This window comes from Anolis carolinensis, chromosome 3 (assembly GCF_035594765.1).
Source record: "Anolis carolinensis isolate JA03-04 chromosome 3, rAnoCar3.1.pri, whole genome shotgun sequence".
NCBI lineage: Eukaryota > Metazoa > Chordata > Lepidosauria > Squamata > Dactyloidae > Anolis > Anolis carolinensis.
Window position 1 is genome coordinate 193,274,542 of NC_085843.1, and position 27,973 is coordinate 193,302,514.

General features: G+C 40.8%; 1 protein-coding gene across 5 annotated transcripts in view; it reads left to right on the plus strand.

The window, feature by feature from the left end:
• Window positions 1–27,973, plus strand: part of tacc2 (transforming acidic coiled-coil containing protein 2) — a 241,272-nt gene that overhangs the window by 79,168 nt on the left and 134,131 nt on the right. For all 5 annotated transcript variants that reach the window (XM_062976022.1, XM_016992233.2, XM_016992239.2 and 2 more), the window contains exon 7: window positions 19,395–19,520. In XM_062976022.1, the coding sequence (XP_062832092.1) occupies window positions 19,395–19,520 (126 nt within the window). The remainder of the gene's footprint in view (window positions 1–19,394; window positions 19,521–27,973) is intronic.

Sequence of the window (27,973 nt, forward strand, 5' to 3'; positions counted from 1 at the left end):
AGCCTCCACCACACTCTGGAGCAGAGAGTTCCACTGCTAAACAGCTCTCACAGTTAGGAAGTTCTTCCTAATGTTCAGGTGGAATCTTAACTGCTGTGGTTCATCATGGAATTCATAGTTGGGGAGGTGCTAGAGCACTGGAGAATTCTGATTCCCCAAATTTCAAGTCCTAGGATTCCTTAGGATGGAAACATGGCAATTAAAGTGAAATATTTTTATAGTGTGAAAGTGTTTTCTAATCGTACCCCCTGGCTCTAATCCCAGGCAACTCCATTCCTTTGAAATAACAGATGAAGGCTGGAATAAAACAAAACATTCCTGCTCCTCCATTTCTGATGCCTCTTGGTGTTCAGGGAAGTAAGAGAATCATATTTTCCAGGAGCAAGTGCCTGGTTTCCTTTTTTAGAAGCTCTGGTTCTTGTCTTGTCGGTTGTGATGGGGGAATAGGTTGTGCTTACCGAAGAAGATTGTACACTGAATCTGGAAACTTTGCGTTTTGCTTTTGTTTCTTTTTTTGGAAATTGTTCCAAAAATCACTTTTGGGACCATATCAACCTAGAGCATATCAACCTAACTGGAACTTTCCAGTTATGGTTATAACAGCTGCCTGGGGTGAAATATTGGAAGAAATTCAGGTGATGAAACATATAAATATATACTGCTTTCTTGTCTCTTTGACTCATAGAACCATAGAATTCTAGAGTTGGAAGAGACCTCGTGGGCCATCCAATCCCCTGCCAAGAAGCAGGGAAATTTCATTCAAAGCACTCCTGACAGAAGGCCATCCAGCCTCTGTTTAAAGGCCTCCAAAGGAGCCTCCACCACACTCCATGGCAGAGAGTTCCATTGCTGAACAGCTCCCACAGTTAGGAAGATCTTCCTAATGTTCAGATGGAATCTACTTTCCTGTAACTTGTTGTTCCACATCGTAGTCTCCAGAGCAGCAGAAAACAAGCTTCCTCCTTTCTCCCTATGACTTGTCCTTACATATTTATACATGGCCATCATGTATACATGACTCATCCTCCTTCCTTCTGTCCCTCAAGGAACAAGGGAGCTGTGGTTGTGGTTTATCCTGTTTAATCCTTACCACAGTTCTGAGAGGCAGACAATGGCTATACAGACCTTTCATTGTACAGACCTTTTATTGTACAATACCTTTTAGTTAGGGACTAACTGGATGTGGATTTGAACCTAGATCTTGTGAGCACAAACCTAGCTCTTTTCTTCAATCCATCACACTTTCACTTGGTAAAGTACTTTCGTAAAGTACCACATTGAACTAGATTATATGGCAGTATGGACTCATAATCCAGTTCAAAGCAGATATTGTGGATTATCTGCCTTGATATTCTGGGTTATATGGCTGTGTGGAAGGGCCCTAAAGAGCCACTTTGACAAGAATGCAAATCCAGTCTCTTATGCACCCATTAGCCCTTTCACCCTGCAGACTGTTATCTGTAGGGTTCCACTTTAACTGCCATGCCTGCATCCTATGGCAAGATGGGATATGCAGTTTAGGGAAGTACTAAAGCTTTGTAGCTGAGAGTTCTACATTATTGTTGTTGGCCTAACCTATGGTGTCTCTAAGGCAAAGTTCTCAAAGAGTTTGTTAGAAGAGTTTTTCCATTGTTTCATCTGAGGTTGAGAGAGTGTGACTTGCCCAAGATCACTGGGTGAGTTTCATGGTGAAGGGAAGATTTGAGCCTTGTTCTCTGGAGTCATAATCCAACACTCAAACCACTATACCATGCTGCTTCTCTAGAGATCTAAACTCCCTTCCCTAAACTGCAGGTCCCAGATTTCCTTAGAGGTGCTCCAAAACTATTAGGATTGCAGCTAAAAAAAATCATAGCCCTATGATTGTGTAATGTGAAAGTTGTGATCTTAGGGGCCCTTCCTCACAACCATATAACCCAGAATATCAAGGCAGAAAATCCCACAATATCTGCTTTGAACTGGGTTATTTGAACCCACACTGCCATATATTCCAGTTCAAAGCAGAAAACGTGGGATTTTATTCAGCTGTGTGGGAAAGGCCACAGTCTGTGATGCTGTTAGCATACGACTATGTGTCACTCAAGCTTTAGAAGTTGCCAAAGCAAAATCTTCCTCTCATCGAGTTGCTTGCTTCAGTTAGCAGCAGCACTAGTACCTACGATCAACTCTCCAGGCATGGGCAAACTTCGGCCCTCCAGGTGTTTTGGATTTCAACTCCCACAATTCCTAACAGCAGGTAAGCTGGCTGGGATTTCTGGGAGTTGAAGTCCAAAACACCTGAAGGACTGAAGTTTGCCCATGACTGTCTTACTCTATCAGCATCAGGCAGCTTTGGGTGCATCATTCTACAGTGAATTAGTGCAGTTTGACACTATTTTAGCTAGTATATGGAATCCTGGAAGTTGTAGTATGGTAAGGTCTTTAGCCTTCTCTGTCAAAGACTGCTGGTGCCTCCCCAAAAAACGACAGCTCCCACATTTCCATAGTATTGAGCCATGGCAGTCAAAGTGGTGTCAAACTGCATTCATCCTGCAGTGTTGATGCACCCTTTGTTAGGAAAGAATGGAGATGAAACGTCCGTCAGGTTTGGGGCTTCCTCCTTGTGTTGTGTAAGAGACTAATTGCCAGGTCGAGTGGAAAAGCCTGCTGAAGATTCAAAACAGCCACCCCGTAGCCTGTCATGACTCAAAAAGTCCTGGAAAGCAGCGTTGGAGAGAGAGAGAGAGAGAGAGAGAGAGAGAGGAAGGAGGAGGCAGAGAGAATAATAATCACAACAGTGAAAAAAAGTGTTTTGGCTCCCTGGCATGTGCATGCTCTCTTTCTTACAGTATGCAAAGGGATCTTGTAGCACCTTGGAGCCTCACTGAGAGAAAAAAGTTGGTAGCATCTATGCTTTAGAATGAATGCACTATGACACTCTTTTTAAGCACCATGGCTCCGTGCTATGGAATCATACAGTCCCAGTATGGGAAAAGCATGGCTTCCTTGCATCTGGCACATTTTTTAATGTTTTCATGGATTTAATCTGAATTGTTTTTAATGTTAATGTTTAATTGTATTTTAATATTTGTATATTTTAAATTGTAGTGTAATGTTAGCCGCTTTGAGTCTCCTTATGGAGAAAAAAGCGGGATATCAATTATTATTATTATTATTATTATTAATAATAATAATAATAACTTTATTTATATACTGCCCTCTCTTCTCGAGAGGACTCAGGGCAGTTTCCAACATAGCAAAGAGACCATAGCACAAATTAAACATAATAAAGAATAATAAACATGAAACAAGAACATACAATTCAAAACCACATTTTTAAAAAAATAATAAACAGTTCCAAAACGCTCTGTCAGCAGGGCCAGATATAATGATCATGGCTTCAGAATGGGCAAAGCGAACTATTAAGTGCTAGGCAAGACAAGTGCAACAGAATATCATATGGCCGGGAAGTGGGTAAAAACCTTAACAATAATTTTTTTCATGTCAGGAGCGACTTGAGAAACTATAAATTGCTTCTGGTGTGAGAGAATTGGCAGTCTGCAAGGACCTTTCCCAGGGGACACCCAGATGTTTTACCATGCTGTGGGAGGCTTCTCTCATGTCCCCATATGGGAAGCTGGAACTGACAGACGGAAGCTCACCCCACTTCCCTGATTCAAAACACCGACCTTTCGGTCATCAGTCCTGCTGGCACAAGGGTTTAACCCATTGTGTCAACAGGGACTCCATAATAATAAATAATCATGGTATTTGTAAATTTAACAGTATCTTCAGCTAGGTAAAGGTAAAGGTTTTCTCCTGACATTAAGTCCAGTTGTGTCCGACTCTGGGGGTTGCTCATCTCCATTTCTAAGCCAAAGAGCCAGCATTGTTCGTAGACACCTCCAAGATCATGTGGCCGGCATGACTGCATAGAGCACCATTACCTTCCCAACGGAGCGGTACCAATTGATCTACTCACATTTGCATGTTTTCGAACTGCTAGGTTGGCAGAAGCTGGGGCTATCAGTAGATGCTCACTCTGCTCCTCGGATTTGAACCTGTGACCTTTCTGTCCACAAGTTCAGCAACTCAGCGCTTTAACACACTGAGCCACTGGAGGCTTACTGTCCTGGTTTTAGAGATTATATTGTTCTGTATTATTATACCACAGTAATTATTTCATATTATATTTATAATCTTACATTATCTGCTTAGAAGTGGATTATATGAGGCCCCTTCTACACAGCTGTATAAAACCCACACCGAAGTGGATTATATGGCAGTGTGGACTCAAGATAATCCAGTTCAAAGCAGAGAATATAAGATTATAAATCGGTAATATAGCTGTGTGGAAGGACCTTGAGTCTACACTTCTAGGTTGGCAGAAGCTCTGCTTCCAGGATTTGAACCTGTGACCTTTCAGTCCGCAAGTTCAGCAGCTCAGCTCTTTAACATGCTGTTAAAGCATGTTAAACATGGCTACACAGCCCAAAGTCCTCACAGGATATGAAAGCCTTGTAATTCCCAGGATCCCACAGCATTGAGCAAGTCAAAGGGATATCAAACTGCATCCCTCAGGCATGGGCAAAGTTCAGCTCTTCAGGTCTTTTGGACTCCAACTCCCAGAAATCCCAGCCAATTTACCAGCCGTTAGGAATTCTGGGAGTTGAAGTCCAAAACACCTGGAGGACCGAAGTTTGCCCATGACTGGAGATGCGCCTAAAAATTTACGGAATATAAGCACTTTCCCGCCCTGCGGTGGCCCTAGCAGCTTAGTGGTGTCCGTGTAGACTCCACACAAGGGGAAGCGGGCCAATACGAAGCCCAGGCGGCGACCAGTTCAGTAGCCCTTGGCTTTCTCTCTCTGCCGGGGTCTTGGGTTTTGAAGAAGGCGGGCGCGGAGAGGCGTGCCGCATTCCTTCCCTCCTCGGACGCCTTCGGAGCGCAACCGCCTGTTGGCTCGCTTGGCCTCAGAGGAGGGAGGGGCCTCTTCAAGCCAAAGAGTGCGCCGGCTGGTGCCTTCCTTTATTATTTCCCTCCCCAAATAGCCCTTTGGCCCTTTGTGTGCTCCACCACCACCACCCCCCTTCCCAGCAACAGCTTTGCTTCTCCAAGCGCCGCCGCCGCGCCAAGAGTTTGGGGCATTCTTTTGGCGGAGCGCAATTCTCTTCATGAGATTGGAGTTCTGGAAGGCAATCTTGGATGCGTCTGGGTTTAAACGAAGCGCCGCGATGGGGTCTGGAGTGTTTTGATTCTCAACTCGGAGGTCTTTTAACCTTCTCTGCCAAAGAGAACTGGGTAAGTGTGAATCATGTTGGATATGCGGCTGAGTAATGTTCAGGAGGGTCTTAAACAACATAGAAAGTAGTGTGACTGCATCTACAGTGTGGAATCAAGGCAGTTTGAGTCCTGCCCCAGATGGCGTAGTGGGTTAAAGCCTTGCGACTTGAAGGTTGGGTTTGCTGACCTGAAGGCTGCCAGGTTCGAATCCAACCCGGGGAGAGCGTGGATGAGCTCCCTCTATCAGCTCCAGCTCCATGCGGGGACATGAGAGAAACCTCCCACTAGGATGGTTTTTTTTTTTTCGTGTCAGGAGCAACCGGAGTTGCTTCTGGAGTGAGAGAATTGGCCGTCTGCAAGGACGTTACCCAGGGGACGCCCGGATGTTTTGATGTTTTTACCATCCTTGTGGGAGGCTTCTCTCATGTCCCCGCATGGAGCTGGTGCTGATAGAGGGAGCTCATCCACACTCTCCCCAGGTGGGATTCGAACCTGGCAGCTTTCAGGTCAGCAACCCAACCTTCAAGTCACTTAGTCCACTACGCCATCTAAAAACATCAAAACATCCGGGCGTCCCCTGGGCAACGTCCTTGCAGACGGCCAATTCTCTCATTCCTGAAGCGACTTGTAGTTTCTCACACCAGACGCTTTCTGACTTGCAGTTTCTCAAGTTTGTTTGTTTATTTATTTATTTACAGTACAGTAGCGTCTCACTTATCCAACATAAACGGGCCGGCAGAATGTTGGATAAGCGAATATGTTGGATAATAAGGAGGGATTATAGGAGCCCCTGTGGCAAAGTGTGTTAAAGCACTGATCCGCTGAACTTGTGGACTGAAAGGCTCCAGGTTCAAACCCCGGGAGCGGCGGGAGCAGTTGCTGTTAGCTCTAGCTTCTGCCAACCTAGCAGTTCGAAAACATGCCAATGTGAGTAGATCAATAGGTACCGCTCCGGCGGGAAGGTAACGGCGCTCCATGCAGTCATGCTGGCCACATGATCTTGGAGGTGTCTACGGATAACGTCGGCTCTTCGGCTTAGAAATGGAGATGAGCACCAACCCCCAGAGTCAGACATGACTGGACTTAATGTCAGGGGAAAACCTTTACCTTAAGGAGGGATTAAGGAAAAGCCTATTACACATCAAATTAGGTTATGATTTTACAAATTAAGCACCAAAACTTCATGTTATACAACACATTTGACAGAAAAAGTAGTTCAATACGCAGTAATGCTATGTAGTAATTACTGTATTTACGAATTTAGCACCAAAATATCACGATGTATTGAAAACATTGACTACAAAAATGCATTGGATAATCCAGAACCTTGGATAAGTGAGACTCTACTGTATTTATATTCCGCCCTTCTCACCCCGAAGGGGACTCAGGCCGGATCAAATTATATACATATAGGGCAAACATTCAATGCCCATATACACATAGAACCGAGACAGAGACAGACGCAGAGGCAATTTAACCTTCTCCTGAGGGGATGTTCGATTCTGGCCACAGGGGGGAGCAGCTGTTTCATCATCCACTGTGACGGCACTTCCTCGTTCCAACGTCGTAAATTAGTTAAATTTGCCTCCCTACTTTATAAGTGGTACCTTATTTCCTATTTGATAGATGCAACTATCTTGCAGTGGCTATTTTTTATTTTTTAATTGACGGGTGCTCACCCCGCCATGGGCTGGCCTCGAACTCATGACCTCATGGTCAGAGTGATTTATTGCAGCAAGCTGCCCACCAGCCTGCACCACAGCCCGGCCCCAGTTGCTCCTGACACGAAAAAAAAAGTTTGAGTACTGTACTTTTGCAAGATCTTTTGCAAAGATCTCATGATTCCATAGCTCTTAAAAGTAGTGCCAAACTGCCTTCGTTCTACAGTGTAGATGCACCTAGAGAAGGCTAAGAACTTTATATGGTTCCATAGCATTGAGCCATGGGTACAGTAGAATCTCACTTATCCAGCATAAACGGCAGGCAGAATGTCGGATAAGCGAAAATGTTGGATAATAAGGAGGGATTAAGGAAAAGCCTATTAAATGTCAAAATACATTACGATTTTACAAATTAATCACCAAAACATCATGTTTGTTAACAAATTGACATAAAAAGTAGTTCAATACATGGCGATGTTATATAGTAATTACTTTATTTATGAATTTAGCACCAAAACATCGCAATGTATTGAAAAGATTGATTACAAAAACATTGATTACTAAAAGGCAGACTGTGTTGGATAATACAAAAGGTTGGATAAGCGAAGGTTGGATAAGCAAGACTCTACTGTAGTTAAAGTTGAGCCATATTGCACTCATTGTACAGTGTAGATGGACCAAGAGAGGGGTTAGGACTTTATAGGATTCCATAGTATTGAGCTATGGGAATGATGGCATATATTGATATATTCCATCATTGCCATTCCTTGATGGACTGTATGGATTGGATTTGTAATTTTGTATCTGTTTTTTCATAGAATTGTTTTGGTTTTGTCTTATGATGTTGTTTGTTATGTTGATTATGTTGAACTTTGTTGTGTGGGGTTTTTTTTTTTTTGGACAATTGAATGTTTTTTATGTTCAGCTTGGAAACCACCCCGAGTCCTCTCGAGGAGATGGTGCGGTATATAAATAAAGTTTTATATTTTTACTAGCTGTGCCCGGCCAAGTGTTGCTGTGGTGTAGTCCTAAGTGGGGTTTTCTATGTAGCATTCAAGGTGGCCTAGAAAGGATTCCCTAGTTATGAAGCAGCCAGGCTTTGAAGCTGCAAGGCTATTCAATGGTATTCAAGTTGGCCAACAATGGCGGCCCCTAGGTATGAAGCAGCTAGGCTTTGAAGCTGCAAGGGTATTCAGTGGTATTCAAGTTGGGTAACAATGGAATCCCCTAGGTATGAAGCAGCCAGGCTTTGAAGCTGCAAAGTCACTCCTTGGAAAGGGATGAGTATTGTGGCCAAATTTGGTGTGATTTGGCCCAGTTTTGTTGTTAACTCGGTCCTAATTATTATTATGTTTATATACAGATTATTATTATTATTATTATTATTATTATTATTATTATTATTATTAAAGTGGTGTCAAGCTGCATTCATTCTACAGTGTAGATGCACCCAAAGAGAAGGCTAAGGACTTTATATGATTCCACAGCATTGAGCCATGGCAATTAAAGTGGTGCCAAGTTACCTTCATTCTACAGTGGAGATGCACCGAGAGAAGGCTAAGGACTTTATAGGATTCCATAGCATTGAGCCATGGTGATTAAAGTGGTGCCAAGCTGCATTCATTCTACAATGTACATCAGTGGTTCTCAACCTTCCTACTGCCCTGACCCCTTAATACAGTTCCTCATGTTTTGATGACCCCCGACCATAAAATTATTTTCATTGCTACTTCATAATTGTAATTTTGCTACTGTTACAAATCGTAATGTAAATATCTGATATGCAGGATGTATTTTCATTCACTGGACCAAATTTGGCACAAAAACCTGATACGCCCAAATCTGAATATTGCTGGGGTTGCAGAGGGATTGATTTTGTCATTTGGGAGTTGTAGTTGCTGGGATTTATAGTTCACCTACAGTCAAAGAGCATTTTGAACTCCTCCAGCGATGGGATTGAACCAAACTTGGCACACAGAACTCCCATGATCAACAGAAAATACTGGAAAGGTTTGGTGGGCACTGGGCATTGACCTTGAGGTTAGGAGTTGCAGTTCACCTATACCCAGAGAGCACTGTGGACTCAAACAATGATGGATCTGGACCAAACTTGGCACAAATACTCAATATGCCCAAATGTGAACTCTGGTGGAGTTTGGGGAAAATAGACCTTGACATTTGGGAGTTGTAGTTGCTGGGATTTATAGTTCACCTACAATCAAAGAGCCCCTTGAACTCCACCAACGATAGAATTGGGCCAAACTTCCCACACAGAACCCCCATGACCAACAGAAAATACTGGAGGGATTTAGGAGGAACTGACTTAGGGGAGATGTAGTTCACCTACCTCCAGAGAGTACTGTGAACCCAAATGACTATGGATCTGGACCAAATTTGGCACAAATACCTGATATGCCAAAATTTGAATACTGGTACGATTGGGGGGGGGGGGGGTGGATTTGGAAGTTTTAGGTGCTGGAATTTATAGTTCACCTACAATCAAAGAGCATTCTGAACTCCGCCAATGATGGAATTGTAACAAACTTAGCACACAGAATTCCCATGACCAACCGAAAATACTGGAAGAGTTTGGTGGACGTTGACCTTGGGTTTTGGAGTTGTAGTTCACCTGCATCCAGCTTTCTCTGCCAAAGGGATTCCTAAGATGATCAGAAATATGTGTTTTTATGGGTTTTGGCAACCTATCAGACACCCCCTCGCAACCCCCCCCCCCCCGGGGTTCCGACCCCCAGGCTGAGAAACGCTGGATGTAGAGAAGGCTAAGGACTTTATTTGATTCCATAGCATTGAGCCATGGTAGTTTATTTATTTATTTATTACAATATTTATATCCCGCCCTTCTCACCCAACAGGGGACTCAGGGCGGCTTACAATAAAACAGACATATAAAAACAGTACAATACACTATAAATCAGTTAAAAATTAACTTACATAAACATTCATAAAATGCATTTATAAAATATAGATAGGCGTGTACAAGTTTAAAAGACTGGGTAGTTAAAGTGGTGCCAAGCTGCATTCATTCTATATTGTAGATGCATCAAAAGAGAAGGCTAAGAACTTTATATGATTCTATAGCATTAAGTCACAGCAGTTAAAGTAGTGCCAAGCTGCATTCATTCTCCAGTGTAAATGCACCCCCTCTCCAAACTTTTCAGCCTTTATGTACTTGATTCCTGTACCACAAATTAAAGGGTCTTTATTTGCCTTGTAGCTGGAGGCTGTTGTGCACATTGCCGGAAAATGTGCCTGCCTTTCTCAGGCTCCTGGGATGTGTTTACCACTTCCATGGAGACGTAAGCCGGTCGGTTGTGTGGCGCAAGGAAACTTCTGGCTTTGGGGTTTTACAAGCTGTAAATTGGAGGCTGTGCACAAAAATTGAAAGCGCGCCAGTCAAAGCACAAGGAAGAACAAGTGCTTTCCCTGCTTCTGGTAATGAACAGATAGATTTGACATTTACAAGGGCTTTCTGTTTTGTCTTGATAGGAATGGCGGGGAGGGTGTGTGTGTGTGTGTCAATGCATGAGGCTAACTGTGAGCTGATTGTAACTTTTCATGTGATATCCTTGAGTGAAATTGTGAGTTTTGTCATATTCATCTTTCCATGAATATCATTTCGTATATGATGAGGTTAACAGTCCAGATCTTAAGTACATTCACTTTGCAGTCCTAGCCATGTGTGCGTTTATACGGTCGAGTTAATGCAGCTTGACATCCCTTTTAATTGCCATGGTACAATGCTACTATATCCTGGGATTTGTAGTTTGGCAAGACATCAGCACTGTGTGGAAGAGAAAGCTAAAGGCCTTGTTAAAATTACAGCTCTCATAATCCCATACTATTGAGCCATGGCAGTTAAAGTGGTGTCAAATTTGATAGGTATACTCCATGCGTACTTGGAGGTGAATCCTTTGACCTGATCAAAGTACAGGTACAAACATATGACTTATAAATGACTCATAGTTAAGAATGGGGATGAGACAACAGGAAGTGAGAAAATTTACCCCTAGAAAGAGTTATCATGGGGAAAACGTGTCTCCACTGAAGTTTTCTCCTCAATCCCTGTTTCCATAACAAAGCTATTTTTTAAAAAAATCCAGTGATCACAGGGAGAGAAAGTGAGGTAAAATTTTCTGAACTGGGGCACAGACAGAAAAACAAACACCATAGGGGTGTTAACCTTTCCCTGTGCTATCCAAAGCTAAATATACCTGGGGATTGCCTGTATATAGCATTATACCTGTTGGATGCAATCCTATATACATGCACTTGTAAGCGTATGTATGTGCCTTTCAATTTATGTCAACTCCATGATTTTTTAGGATTTTCGTAGGCTATTATTGTTCAGAGGTGGTTTTCCCAGTTCTTTCCTTTGGCATATATCTTACATCACCTGGTATTTGTTGATTGTCTTTCATCCAAGTACTAAACAGGGCTAACCCTGATTAGATTCCAAGATTAGATGAGATCTGGTGCTTTTAGAGTATTTTGGCCATGCACTTGTGAATACATCTCATAAATTCATCAGAACCTATTTCCACATACATATGCATAAGATTGGGTTTTTATGTGACATTGTATTATGCTTTAATCAATGGTAATGTGATTTAATTGTTGCTTCCTTAGGCAAAATTTATAGCATACTCGGAATAAGTGTCCCATCCACTCAGCAGATGTAACTTTCATGTGAGTTGGCTGTAGGTGCGTTTTCAAAGATAAGGCCAAATCTGATTTATAGTGTCACCTTGCAGTTTCATGACATATGTTTGTTTTGTGAAGGTAGAAGAGAAAAACAAACAGGGTCTTTAGTTTCAACATGTTCTTATCTTATGTTCTCATCCAAACAATCCCATCATGATGTGAGCTGAACTCCGATACAGTCACCATTGTTGAATTAAGTAACATTTTTGATGAGAATCCTTATGGTCAGAGCTAAGACTTTAGCTACAACCGCACCATATTGATATAACTGATGTTGGAATGTCCTGGCTGGTTACAATTTTGTGCCTTTCTGTCAGTCCTAATTTTGTCAAATCATGGTGCTTGTGAGTAGTAGATGAGCTTCAACTTTGTGGCTTACATATAAGCTTGGGGATTTCCATGGCCAGACCTACCAGTATGCAGAGAATATGAGGTGGCACGTATAGGATGCTCCTATTTCAGCTTGCTGCCTTTCCTATGGTGGAGGATATCATCCCACCCAATGTTAATCCAATACGTGAATGCAGGAGAAGACATCATGATTTGGAGGCTTAAGAATCCCACTGGATGAAGTTGTGACAACCATACTTTTGGAAGGACAAGTTCAAAAAAAATGAAAGATGCCAATTGATTTGTAAAACATAGTGATTAAGCATTCCTTTAGTGGTGAATTTCATAAGACTACTTGTAAGTTTTCAAATATTTTACTATTTATTTATTGTGTCAGAAGCGAACCGAGGGTACAGTCATAATGTATTTAAAAACACAAACAAAGTTAAAAACTTGGCATTATACTAAATGTCCTTTGACCAGTAGCTGGCCACTTGGAGTGCCTGTGGTGTTGCTGTAAGAAGGTCCTCCATTGTTCATGTGGCAGAGCTCAGATGCATTGTAATAGATTATAGGTAATAGGTTGGCTCTGTATCTTATGGTGCCAGAGCGCAGTCTGTTCAGTGCCTTCCAAGTCACCCAGTCTTCTGTATGCCCAGGAGGGAGTCTCTCATTCGGTATCAGCCATGGCTTGAGGTTCTGGGTTTTAGCCTGCCACTTTTGGACTCTTGTTTGCTGAGATGTTCCTGAAATATTTTACTGGAAACATTGATTCCCCCCTGAAACGAAGTGTGATTTTTTTAGTTTACAGATGTCATGTTTAATTGCATTTTAAAAGGGTCAATATTTCAGTTACTTTGCACTCATGAGTTGGTTGCCATGGAGAAGTGGGTGGAGCCAACTGCCGTTTTGGTGGAGAAGTGCAGGTTTGAAAAAGAAGCAGTTAGTCTGTGCCCTGATGAGGTACAGTGAAGACTGACCCTCAGTTGAAAGGATCAGGGAGACTCAAATGCTTATTTTTGAGTCAATTTAAAATAAGTTTGGTGACTTATTTTAAAGTAGTCTGTCTCCTAATGAGGAACAGATAATATGTGATTGTAATTCATAGGGTGACTGCAGTTTAGAGCAGTAAAGAAAGAAGTGACATTTTAAGAAGTTTGAAACACCTCATTCTAGCTTTGCAACTGTTAACCAAAGTGCCTCTAAAGAGAAAGTTATTGTAACCATTAAGCTCTGTGCCAGAATAAATGTGTTATTGTTCTTTTAAACATCTCAGCTTCTGTCATATATATATTATCATCAAAAACAAACAAGAAGAAAGAAGAAAAACAAAAATTAAAAGGTCTCTTCTCTAAGTAGCTAGTGGCTATATCTTCCCACAGTGGTGGCAAGCATGGATAATCCCCTTTACATCTAGTGGCCGCATTATAAACATCTTTACAAGTGGTGGCAGCAGTTATAATATAATAATATAAATTAAATAAACATTCCGACGTCTCTTCACCGCACCTCCCCCCCCAAAAAAAATCCTTAACTGAAACTCAAACAGAACAGTTTCAACCATGACCCATTTCACACTGCATGTGCATCTTCTTTATTCCCTTTATTGGAGCCCCCAGATGGCATAGTGGACTAAGTGACTTGAAGGTTGGGTTGCTGACCTGAAAGCTGCCAGGTTCGAATCCCACCTGGGGAGAGTGTGGATGAGCTCCCTCTATCAGCTCCAGCTCCATGCGGGGACATGAGAGAAGCCTCCCACAAGGATGGTAAAAACATCAAAAACATCCGGGCGTCCCCTGGGCAACGTCCTTGCAGACGGCCAATTCTCTCACTCCAGAAGCAACTCCGGTTGCTCCTGACACGAAAAAAAAATTCCCTTTATTGTGTAGTGACTTGAGTATTGACATACAATTCTTAAGACCAGGGTATGAATCTCTGCTGGCCCATGAAAACCCAGTAGGGCTGGCCTGGATAAGTCCATTTTAAGTCCTGTGTTCTACAGAATCATGGGATTTGCAGCTTAGGAAGGTCTATTTACAATTTTCAGCCAAAGAACTATGGTGCCTCAGTGAACATTCATAGGATGATACTTTGGCAATTTAAGTGGAATCATAATTCTCTAACTGTATTGGGTGAATGTGTCTCATTTTGCATTATGTATCCGTGCAGTCAGTCCTTCATATTTACTGAACTTAAGACCATAGAGACCCCATTAAAGTGAGGGAAAAAACATGACTAAAGAAATTGCTATTTTCCAACATGACTCTACAGCAGTGATTGTCGACCTGTGGGTTCCCGGATGTTTTGGCCTTCAACTCCCAGAAATCCTAACAGCTGTTAAACTGGCTGAAATTTCTGGTAGTTGTAGGCCAAAACACATGGGTACACACAGGTTGACCGCCACTGCTCTACAATCCCCATCTGCTGTAAGTGGACCATAGAATTGCATTTGAGGGCCTTGAGATTTTTGGAGAAGTATTCTCTCTAGAAATCTGTTGTCCTCCAGCATGACTGGAGGAAGTTGATCCATAGAGTCACACTGGAGGATCCAGAGTTTAGTCAAATCTGCAAAACTCAAAACCATATATGTGGAGTGACAACTATATTCCATTCCATACTTCAATCTTTTCTTTTACATTCAAGTGACTCAACTTGAGATTCTGCTCCCTCCATCCTTGTCCCCCATGGTAATAACTTGTTGTGGGATGATTAAGTCCTTAACAATTTAAGGTGTGTGCATGGAATGGGTAGGAAGAGGGTGGAGATTTGGCCCCAAGTTATGTATTTTCTGACTAATCTCATCGTCTGGCACAATATCTTTGTAGCTTGCCAAGATTCCAGAGGGGTGCTATAAAAAAGATTGCATTTTCATTTGCTTGTTCTACTGCTACTTTCATTCCAATTACGTGTGTTGTTGTTACATGGCAAAGAGGCACTGTGGAGCTTCCTATCCTATTATGTTTTACTAATCAGGTTCTTTATGATAACCTTTTCTTTTCTTTTCTACTTCAAAGCCAGGGTTATAGAAAATGTGTTGGAAACTGAATATGATGTCATAGTTATAGCCTATCTGGGTGTCTAGGCACAGTGTTTGCTTTTATCTCACTAGGAACGAAAACGTAAGTTGGAATCATAACAGAGGGAATAGGAAGAAATGACTTCTGTCTTTGTTGTTGTTAACTGCCATCAAGTTGCCTTCAACTTGTAGTGAATGAATGGGAGACCTCCAAGTCATCCTATTCGCAACATCCCTGCTGTATCTTACAACTGTTACCTTTTTCGTTAGTTTCTTCTTTATTCCCTTTATTGTGTAGTGACTTGAGTATTGACATACAATTCTTAAGACCAGGGTATGAATCTCTGCTGGCCCATGAAAACCCAGTAGGGCTGGCCTGGATAAGTCACACACTCTCAGTCCCAGTAAACCTGTGACAAGTTCACCTTAGGGTCACCATATGTCAGAAATGCTTTGATGCACTCGGCAACAGATTAGGAATGGGAAGTTTTTTCTGGATAGGATCCCAACCTTTCTTTATCAGCCATACCTCTCTGTCTGTAAGTCTGATGTGTACATAACAGATGTAGTTGATGTCATGTTAAAAGCCTTCATGTATCTCTTAATTCACAGTAGCAGAACATTTCTCTCTCTCACTTTTAAAAGGAGCCTTGATTTGGAAAGCTGTAAAAATCATCCTATGTAAATATACTTCATACCCATACATATTCTTCTTCTTAGTCCCATAAACATACTTCAGAATATCCTTTCTGTAAGAAGTATCAGGGTGATGTTTTCTGTGTGCCTTGGAGAGTAGCAGCAATGTATGCTAATTCCATCTCTGTTTATATGGAATGAGAAAGGACAAGAGGAAGGAAGGGAAGGAGGGAAAAGGCAGGGAGGAAGGAGCTGATGCTTCTCTTGGACTGTCAGTTTGAGTCATAGCCTCATTTTCTTGGACAAGGCACTGAACTCATGAGAAATATTGTTTTTCACCTGTTTTAAAATAGCAGCAGTAGAGATGGTTAGAATATATTATCATACTTTCCTAGTTCACAAAGTGTATTTTTGGGAGTAGGTTATTCTGTTTTGTAACCCTGGAGGTACAGTGAATTAAACTGCTGAGCTTCTGAACTTGCTGACCGAAAGATTGGTGGTTTGAAACTGTGGAATGTGGTGAGCTCCCACTGTTAGCCCCAGCTTCTGCCAACCTAGCAGTTCGAAAACATGCAAATGTGAGTAAATCAACAGGTACTGCTCCGGCAGAAAGGTAACTGCGCTCCAAGCAGTCATGTCGGCCATATGATCTTGGAGGTGTCTACAAACAACGCCGGCTCTTCCACTTAATAATAATAATAATAATAATAATAATAATACAGTAGAGTCTCACTTATCCAACACTCGCTTATCCAATGTTCTGAATTATCCAACATATTTTTGTAGTCAATGTTTTCAATATATTGTGATATTTTGGTGCTAAATTTGTAAATGCAGTAATTACTACTTAGCATTACTGCATATTGAATTACTTTTTCTGTCAAATTTGTTGTATAACATGATGTTTTGGTGCTTAATTTGTAAAATCATGACCTAATTTGATGTGTATTCGGCTTTTCCTTAATCCCCTCTTATTATCCAAGGTATTCGCTTATCCAAGCTTCTGCCGGCCTGTTTAGCTTGGATAAGTGAGACTCTACTGTAATAACAACTTTATTTTTGTATCCCGCTTCCATCTCTCCAAGGGGACTCGGAGCAGCTTACATGGGAACGAGCCCGGTCAACATTGTAAAATATAAACACATTAAAATACATACACAATATCATAAAACATAATAAAACAGCAACAATTATAACAACATAGCAGTTGCGACAAAATAAAAACAATCTTGAACTAGCAGGCAATGAGCCTGAAATAAAGCCCATGTCTAGGCATGGATGGGCGGGCTGGTGCAACTGACTTTTGAAAACAGGGCTAATTGATAAAGTGCATGAGTCCGATGAGTAGTGGTGTTCAGTGTAAGACTGGTAATAATATCTTTGGGTAGAGGACAATAATAAAGTGCAAGGACAAGATTTGATGTCCTAATTGGAGCCAGGTTATTTAAGGGATTATCTCGTCAAATGCACAGCAGAACATCCATGTTTTTAGTTCTTTATGGAAGATGGACAGGGTGGGTGCTAACCTGTTCTCCTTGGGGAGGGAGTTCCAGAGCTGGGGCCCACTCCCATCCCCACTAGTTGTGCCTGTGATGGGGCAGGAGTGAGAGAAGAACCTCCCCAGAAGATCTTAGATATCACACAGGTTCGTAGATGCGGTCGCAAAGATTGGCCGGTCCTGAACCTCTTAGAAATGGTAATGAACACCAACCCCCAGAGTCAGACATGACTAGTCTCAATGTCAGGAGAAAACCTTTACCTTTACCTTTAACCATGTTCTTAGGGATAAATTGCAATGATGACATGAAAATACCAACAATGGCTATAAGTTCTTGGTTTTCACTATGAGTAATCAATGATGAATGTGATAATGAATCTCATACAAGTGTTCCTTGTGTGCTTTTGTATTCAGATGTTTCCCCTAAGATTGAAATTGTAGTTTTTACTCAACAACTTAGTTGAATGTTAATTGAGCTGGCTGTGTAAATGCATAGTTCATGTTATACCTACTGTGATTGTGTTCTTCCCTTGCTTAGACATTTTTGGGACACATCTCAAATGCTACCTTAAATTAATCACATTCACTAACTTTTTATTTATGTGCCTCCATGCTGTTGTTGTTTTCACCAGCTTCAAATGCTAAAAATGTACCATATTTCCTATTCCTTTCAACAGAGCTGTTCCAGATATTTAAAATAAAACTTCAGATGCATGCTCTCTCCAAGTTTGACCCAGATACCTGCAAACTTGAGACGGGAGCTTGCAGTTGTTGATCAAAGTATTGACTTAATTTGCAGACTGAATCCATGGGTCTTTTGAATGTATTTACTGTTTGCTACTTGCAGCTGTTGTTAAGCAGCTGGCAGCTAAACTGTGGAGTATTTTCTTTTGAGTGTTTCATGCACTGAAAACGCACAGTCTTGGACGCAACTTGGAAGTAGTTTTTATCCTTCCACTGTGTTCCCCAAGAATCTGTAGAGTGGATTGGAAAGGGCTTCTTAATAATCTCTTCTAAACCAGTTTAGATTGTTTTGTTCAGATAATTCTGATGGCACAGAATTGAGTGAGAGGACATAGAGCTGTCAAGTTGAAAATACATATTTTGTACTTCTTCATCTGAATATTTAAAATGAAGTTCAAATTTGATATATTTCTCAAATCCACTTAATTCGTTTATGAGTTTCAAAATGTTTTTAAATTTTTTAAATACTCCAGGGCTCTTCCTGCTGTGTCCATGAGTTTTTAATTAGTTTGTTTGTTTACTCCCAAGGAACTAAAGAATGTGGGGATCCATTCCAAGGGTACATAGTGCTTGTACCAATCACATTTATGAGTTGTTATGAGGGTAAAAGTGATGAGGAGAACCATGTGTGCATCTTTTGGTGGATAAACAATTAGAAGTCTATCAGAAATGCTTTAAAGTCCACATCCCCACTGAGAATTTCTGAGACAGATTTCTTTCACTACTTCCACAGTACACCTTGGCTTATTACGAGGGCTATCCAGAACAAAGGTTACGTTTTGGAATTAAAAATGAACAAAGTATAGGAGAAAACATTTACCATATGCAGTTGAAAGCCACACCCAAATACCACATCCCGCGTAGTCGCCATTCAAATCTAGGCACTTACCATAGCGATGAATAAGCTTTGCAACTCCTTCCCCACTAAATTCTGCCGCTTGCATCCTCAACCAGCCGGTCATCCCTTCTCGCAACTGCGCAGCATCGCCAAAACACTGCGTTGCTAGCCACACCCCCATTGTTGGAAACAAGTGGTTGAGGAAGCAAGCAGCAGAATTTAGTGGGGAAGGAGTTGCAAAGCTCATTCATCGCTATGGTAAGTGCCTAGATTTGAACGGCGATTACATGAGATGTGGTATTTGGGTGTGGCTTTCAACTGCATATGGTAAATGTTTTCTCCTATACTTTGTTCATTTTTAATTCCAAAGTGTAACCTACTTTCTGGATAGCCCTCGTATATCAATTTAGTCCTTCTTCTCATGGTCAGAGAGTAACCTCCTCCCAAAGTAATTCTTCTATTCATTTTGAAGCCATTATTAATATATTTTTAAATGGACTTCATGGATCGAGGGACTGAGATGGGATTTTCCTCTCCTGAGCTGGCAACACTGCCAAAGGTTTGAGAAAGGAACATGCATCATTGTTTTGAAGTTACTCTTGCAAATAATGGAGCTCAGATCAATGTTTATATTAGACACAGCTGAAGGAATAATTCCTTAATATATTTCCTATCTCATTTATGCAGTTCCTCTGCTCCAACTGATGTCATCCAATCACCATCTGCTGTAGATTCTTCCAAAGAGCCATTAAACACTCATCTTTCTGATGGATTTGAAACTACTGTAGGCTCTGCTGAGCTGACTGCAACAAGGTATAGTTGACTAGCCATGATTGTTGTGGTTCTACCCATTGCCCCATAAACTGTTCCAATATCTCAATGGCAGTGCCCTTTTTTACAGACTATCAAATGAAAAAAAAAAAGCCCAAACAGCAATGAGTAGGGGGGTTTCCCTGGAATGAAGTGAAGATATATATTACATCTGTCTATTCAGTTCCTTTGTGCTGGTAGAATCCAGAGATGAAGTGGCCATGAATTTGGAGTGCAATCTTAGGAAAGCACTTCTCATGAAAGTTGCATTTGAGCCGAATTGGTCTGAATGATCCTGGTATTAGCTAGTAAATAAAAGGAAAGAACTACGATTTTTGCATCCCATGGGAGAGAAGAGATAAATTAGCTACATGCTGGTTAGACCTTTTTGATCTTTCTTGGTAGATCCTTTAAAAGTAAGCTGTGTGTAGATTCAGAACCATAGTGTTTGTTACATTTAACAATGAATGCTGATTAGTTGTTGCTTTTATTTGGTTGTTTTTTTACAGTTGGCTGCGAGCAGAAGACAGATCTCATTTCAGATTGGTTCTTTATTTTTCTTTTTGTCAAGCTTTGGTTTTGTGTTGTCTTGATTGATAGCAAGAGACTAAGGGTGCTTCCGCACAGCCCTATATCCCAGAATATCAAGGCAGAAAATTCCACAATATCTGCTTTAAACTGGGTTATCTGAGTCCACACTCAGATAATGTGGGATTTTCTGCCTTGATATTCTGGGATATAGGGCTGTGTGGAAAGGCCTCCAGATACTGAGAAGAAAATATACCTGCACTACATTGTTATATCAGTTTCATACCATTTTAATTGTCATGGCTCACTCTTAAAGATTCCTGAAATTTGTATTATAGTCAGGAATTTTTGGCTTTACAGCTTTACTCCACTCCACCAAAATGAAAATCTCAAGGTATACTGAGACCCTTTGTGATTACAGAATTAAACTGTAAGCAGAATTAATTATCAGAGTACTTGTTTAAGTGTCTTATCAAACTGCATGAAGCCATATTACCCCAAAGTAGTTAGGATAAGTAATACTTAGAATTTCAGAAAATTTTACTTTTTCTAGCACTACCGTATATACTCGAGTATAAGCCAAGTTTTTCAGCCCCTTATAGGATTTAAAAAGCCCCTTTTGGCTTATATTCGAGTGAGGGTCCTGGCCGGCTTATATTTGGGTCGGCTTATACTCGAGCATATAGGTCAGTGGATCTCAACCTGTGGGTCGCCATATATTTTGGCCATTAACTCCCAGAAATCCTAACAGCTGGTAAACTGGCTGGGATTTCTGGGAGTTGAAGGCCAAAACACCTGGGGACCCACAGGTTGAGAACCACTGATATAGGTAATCAGAGTTGACAATCTTATCTTATTAAAGTGTTATTATTATCTTAAATTAACGTTTTATGTAAATATTCAAAAACATTTAACCTACTGATGGCTCAATTAATGTAATTTTATTGGTATCTATTGTTATTTTATTTTTTGAAATTTACCAGTAGCTGCTGCATTTTCCACCCACGTCTTATACTCGAGTAGATAAGTTTTTCCAGTTTTTTGTGGTAAAATTAGATGCCTTGGCTTATATTCTGCTCATCTGATACTTGATTATGTATGATACTTGCATTTCTAGAATAGTTTGCTTTTTTCTAGCTTAATAGAATTACAGAGTGGTGAATTTAAGATGTATTTTAACAAGGCTAAATGTAAACACATTATTTTATCACTTCCTGCCTGCTATACTTTTTGGAGAAAGGTTAACAAAAATGCTGCAATGTGCTGTTTGTTATAATGAAATCTGGCAATAGGTTAGGAATATTGCTTTTAGAAAACATATAGAAGAAGCTTAAAACTGTATCATGTAGTACCTGTCACTGAATTATGAAAGGCTGGAAGAAGCCAATGGAATATGGGGGAGGACTCTTTTTTCCCCCTGAAGATTGCAATAGAAACTTTGAAGAACCTGCTTTTAAGTAATCACTCATAATGGAGTGATTAATGAAATTCAGTCTGTTCCCAAGTTATGAACAATATAAGTTTTGTAGGTTTGTTCTTAAGTTGAATTTGTTTTTAAGTCGGGACAAGTACATTTTTTAAAAGTACATTTAAGTCGGGACAGGTACATTTTTTAAAAGCAATAGATACACACACACACACACACACACGGCTTTGGATAGCATCGGGAAGGGTTAACACCCCTGTGGCATTTGTTTTGCTGTCTGTGGCCCTATTCAGAAGATTTCACCTTACTTTCTGTGGTAATTGGATTTTGAAAAATTTTGCTTGTTGTGGAAGCAAGGATTGGTGATAAAGCTTCAGTCGAGATACCCTTTCCCCATGATAACTCTTCCAGGGGTGAATTTTCTTTCCGAGGGGTAGGTTTATCTCACTTCCTGTTGTCTCACCCCTATTCTTAACTACAAGTCGTTTATAAGTTGGATGTTTGTAACTCTGAAACTTCCTGTACTTCTCAAAGTAGTACATTGTAGAATTGTTATAACCAGTTCACTCTGCTGTAAATCTCTGAGTTACAAGATTGAAAAACAGGCAATGTTAAAGAGGACACAACTGCTCTTGTGTTGGAACAGGCTTCTAAAAGTCACATATTTGGTGTGGAAAAGTGATTCCAAATATTATAGTACATAAGAAATCAAATTCAACATGAGAGCAAGGCTTTTGTGGAAGGCAAAGATTGCATTTTCCTATTTGTCTGTAGCATCTGCTCAGGAGTCCCAAGGGTCACAGTCTCACCATTGTCCCTTTTCCATCCTGAATGTAACTGTATCTTTTGAAAATGGAGGAAAAGCAATAAATCTCTCAGTTGTCTGTCTTGGAGCCTAATAGAGAGAATCCGTTATCAAGAATAGACCTATTTCTGCCATTGTGACATTATACCAACTATTAGGTCATGTTGCTGTTAAGCTTCCCCTTATGAGTGGAGAAAAGATGGAACAATTTGGGAACTATGCACATGGCTAATCCTGTAAAATGAATACAATTTCAGTATCAGATTTGTGGGCTATGATTCCTTTTTTGCATCTGTATGAAAATGAGGTGTTAAGTTTGCTTCTCAAGTGTGGACATAGTGCTCTTTGATACATTTTATGCATTCAAATTTGTTTTCTAAAGCAGAATTTCTTAAACTCATGACCTTTCTGCTTGAGAAATTTGTCCATAACCCCAAGTATAGAGGTATAAAAATAGGTATAAAAATCAAGCATTTACTGATAATAAATCAGTATTTGCAAGGCTTGCTAAACAGGCAGATTTTCCTTTTTATGAAGTACAGCTGAAGCATTTTTTGCAGAGTCTTCTGTAAACAAAGCACATTGTTGCTAAAAGATTTGTGGAAAAGTTTCAAATATTTACTGTTTTGTGACCCCAAAAGTGAGCTAAGAGGATCCTACTTGGGGCAGGAACCCATAGTTTAACTCTGAAGATATCTCTGGTCTTATGCATTATCTGTTTTGCCAATTAAGAATGTTTTCTGATGGCGAAGAAATACAACCGACCCTTTGTATCCACGGATTCTGTATCTATGGAGTTAATCATCCACAGCTTGAAATATCTGCCCACTCCCGCAAGAAAAATCCAAACGCAAACCTTGATTTTCCTGTCTTATATAAGGAATACAATTTTACTGTGTCATTGTATATAATATAGCTTGAGCATCCACTGATCTTAGTATCCATTGGGGGAGGAAGTTGTCCTGAAATGAAACAGCAGTAAATACCAAGGATCTGCTGTACTAAATGAGTTGTGGAAGTAGAGGGATAATTGTGAATGGGTCAGCTCCCTACTTATCCTAATTTGTCAGTCATCAAGCTGAGCAATATTGTAGTTCCAGATGGGTATTTTGAAAGCACCCTTAGCAGATGGTGAATGTAGGGAGTTACATAATGCCATCCCACTAAATACACTTCTGTTAGAATGACAAAGAATGGAAGGAGTTGGTGACTTCCAAACTGCTAGATTTGGTTTGAACTTTTGGAGTTGCAGAATATTTTTTTGAAGAACAAACCAACATTTATCTTAACGGAGGATGAGTTATTAGTATAGATAAATCATATGTCCCCATATTTTGAACATGCAGTAAAAGAGATGTATGTAAATGGATTGTTATTGTTGCGTAGAGAAATCCGTGTAAGAAAACTACACTGTGTAATATCAACATGTACATAATTGAAATTGCAAGCAGGACCAATTCATCTGAGAGGGCAAGGAGATAGTTATGGGAAATTTGATTTTGGCAAACACAAGAATGCAGTCTTTCAAATACAAAGTGGAAATTTATTTTGTTGGAAAGATTATGAAGCCTTATCGTCTGCATTTGCATTGCTTTATTTTTCTAGTTATACAAAAGTATCCAACAGCTATTTTGGGACAGTGTGTTTAGAATCTGGAATACTTTTTACATGCAGTGCTTCCTTTGCATTTCTACCTCTTGGATTTGCCTGATTGTATTGTATTAAGACTGTTAGCCATCTGTATCAGACCAATGGATTCTTCAACTATCTCTGATTTTACCCTTAAAATTCATTCCAAGCCTTGCTTTGCAACACCTTTAGTTAGCTTATCTTGCTGTTGGATAATGCTTGTCCATAAAGAATGACCTGTAATTCTGATTATGTGTGTGTAAGTAAAAAATGGGTCATTTAGTGCCAAATGTCTTCCAGATGGCAGTGTGTAATAGGAGCTCAGTTTCTGTCCCTCCATCTGTCCAGTCAAGATACTATATCTTTGTTATGGTCTCTCAAGGGCAGCTGTCTCAAGCCTATTACTTCATCCCCCAGCACTGGTTGGTGTGATGGAGGGCTCTACCATGTCATCTTTTTCGTTTTCTGATTTATGGTTTGTGGAATTTTGTTGGAGGCTAGGGAGAACAATTCATACCTCCAGAGACTCCCATAACTGTGGTACACATTCAATTTGATTCAGTTTCATTGTTGTCACTCCTGGTTTTGATTAAACTTCATTTTTGTTCAGGTTTCTTTTTTCTGTATGGGAAGGAAACTGGGAACCATAAGTGAGTAAAGCTAAATTGCAATGGGTTGGTGTCATTTGTGGAAGTTTGATGGTGATTTAAGGATTCCCCCCCCCCCTAAATATTAGGCTCATTTGGAGGCTTTATGAATGTCATAGGAGCTTACTGTTATGTATCTTCAAGATGATTCTGAGTTATGACAAAGGGTTTTCATGGCAAGATTTCTTCAGAGGATGGATGTCTTTACAGCTCCACTGGCTGCCGATAAGTTTCCGCTCCCAATTCAAGGTGCTGGTTATCACTTATAAAGCCTTAAACAGTTCAGGTCCGGCTAATCTTTGTGATCGCATTTCCTACTATGAGCCTGTGTGGTCTTTGAGGTCTGCTGGGGAGGCCCTCATCTCGCTTCCAATGCCGTCTCAAACACGGGGATGAGCAGCGGTGGCCCCCCGGCTCTGGAACTCCCTCCCAAGAAACATTAGACTAGCCCCCACCCTGGCCACATTCCGTAAACATCTGAAAATCTGGCTATTTAAATGTGTGTTTGATTAAATGGGCATAAATTGACGACTGTCCCTTACCTCCACCTAGACCCAGCTACTGCTCTCTTTCCGGTCCATTCAGTAGAGGTTTATAAGATACTAGCTTTGCTCAGCCATGTGTTGCTGTGGCTTATGGGAATCATTTGTTGGCCAGGTGGTGTAGCAGTGAATAACCTTGCAGCCTCAAAGCCTGGCCGTTTTCTGGAGTAACACCCTAAAAGAGCCGCTGTGAAGCCTGGCTCTCTCCTTTGTGGGGGAATCACTGTTTGGCCAGATTAAATTGTCTTGCAGCTTAAAAGCCTGGCTGCTTTCTATTTAGGGCACCCTTGCTAGGCCAGGTTGAATGGGACGGAGTAGCCTCGTGGCTTCAAAGCCTGGGGATTTTTCACCTAGGGGAAATCTTGGTTGGCCAGGTTGAAAAGCACTGAATAGCTTTGCTGCTTGCGAGTCTGGCCGCTTTCTACCATGCGGAATCCTTGGTTGGCCAGTTTGAATAGCAAGTAATAGTCTCAGTGTGGCAGGTATGAATGCTGCAATTAGCCACCTTGATTAGCATTTAATGGCCTTGCAGCTTCAAAGCCTGGCTGCTTCCTGCCTGGGGGAATCCTTTGTTGGGAAGTGTTAGCTGGCCCTGATTGTTTCCTTTCTGGAATTCCCAATTTCCCTGCTTTCAGAGTGTTGCTCTTTATTTACTGTCCTGGTTTTAGAGATTATATTGTTCTGTATTATTATACCACAGTAATTAAAAGGTAAAGGTAAAGGATTCCCCTGACGTTAAGTCCAGTCATGTCCGACTCTGGGGGTTGGTGCTCATCTCAATTTCTAAGCCGAAGAGCCGGCATTGTCCACAGACACCTCCAAGGTCATGTGGCTAGCATAACTGCATGGAGCGCCGTTACCTTCCCACTGAAGCAGTACCTATTGATCTACTCACATTTGCATGTTTTCAAACTACTAGTTAGCAGAAGCTGGCATGACAGCATGGAACGCCATTACATTCCCGCCGGAGCGGTACCTATTGATCTACTCACATTTGCATGTTTTCGAACTGCTAGGTTGGCAGGAGCTGGAGCTAACAGCGGGCGCTCATTTGGCTCTCCGGATTTGAACCTGGGACCTTTTCGTCTGCAAGTTCAGCAGCTCAGCGCTTTAACACACTGAGCCACCGGAGGCTTACTGTCCTGGTTTTAGAGATTATATTGTTCTGTATTATTATACCACAGTAATTATTTCATATTATATTTATAATCTTACATTTTCTGCTTAGAAGTGGATTATATGAGGCCCCTTCTATACAGCTGTATAAAATCTACACTGAACTGGATTATATGGCAGTGTGGACTCAAGATAATCCAGTTCAAAGCAGATAATATAAGATTATAAATGGGTAATATCGGGGTGTGGAAGGACCTTGAGTCTACACTGCCATATAATCCAGTTCAAATCAGATAATCTGTATTTTATAGGTAGTGTGGATCAGGCCTAAGTGCACTCTGCCTGTGCCCTGGGTGACATTTTGGCTGAGGGAGTTGCTAGGATACAAAGGGGGCGGGGTCTAAAGGCAGCGGAGGGGGCGGGCTAAAGGCAGCAGAGCCTACCTTTCTAACTGGCAGTTAGGGGGAGAAAGGCTCTTCTTCATCTTCTGTAATCTGCACTATTTTTCTAGGGTTTTTTTTTTTATTGAAATACATATTTTGGATGACTGTCTTTTGTAGCCAAATTTTGTGTTATTTGGTTCAGTGGTTTTGTTGTTTACTCCATAGTAAAACTAACATTACATTTATTTATATATATATATATATATATATATATATAGAGAGAGAGAGAGAGAGAGAGAGAGAGATTGCACACAGACAACATTTGCCTTGCCCCCAATGGAATATTTTCACTGCGCCTGACTATAGCTATTGCTTGAGTATGTTTTAATGTATTCTGTGTTTTATGATTTTATGTTTTAAATGTATTTATGTGATAGTATTTTATTGTGTATTGCTGGGCTTAGTACCCATGTGAGCTGCCTTGAGTCCCTTTGGGGAGATGGAGCAGGATATAAGAATAAAGTTATTATTATTATTGTTGTTATTATTATTATTATTTATTTGCCTTCTCTGAGGCTGAGAAAGTGTGACGTGTTTCTCCACAGATTTGAATACTGATTTCCCAGAGTTCTTGATACAGGTAGATCATTACACCACACTGGTTCTCTGTTCTGGGATCTTGAGGGTCACAAAAAAGAGGTTTGAAGACTGTACTTTGCCCACAAGCTATACCTTGTACCACTTCAGGTATACACAGATATCCATATCTGGCAACCTGAGAGCCCATCATATGTTGAGGACAAAGCTACTCTTCAGCCATGATTACTTGAACATGTTTACACTACTTCCATGCTTTATCAAGGCTTTTGCTCTGTCACTAACATTCTGCCAGATGCTGAATGTCCTTTACAGAGTTTTGTGCTACGTGCACAAAAGTGTCTAGCACTGCTGGGGTAATTTGGGAACCAGACTTGCATTTCTTTCTATGTCCCCATCACTGATCTAGCCCTTCATGCATTCAGGATAATGCCGAAAGGAGGCTTTACATAGTTTACAATCAGACCTGACAGGAAGGAGTGGAGGCATTCATTCAAGTGTTGAGAACTTCACCAGAGTTCACCACTGTTTCCCTAAATATAGAATATAGACCAGTGATTTCCAGCTGCCATGGATCATTGACTCACATTAGTAAATGGCAACAGCATAAACATGGATGTATCTACATTACATCACTGCCATTTTATAAGCTGGCGGATATCCGAACAGCTTTTCAGATATCAACCAGCATGCCAATGCCTTAAATCAAGAAACAGCTTCCTAAGGTCCACAGAGATACTCGCAGAAACACCTCAGCAAGTGGGAGTCCAAAAGTGGCAGCTA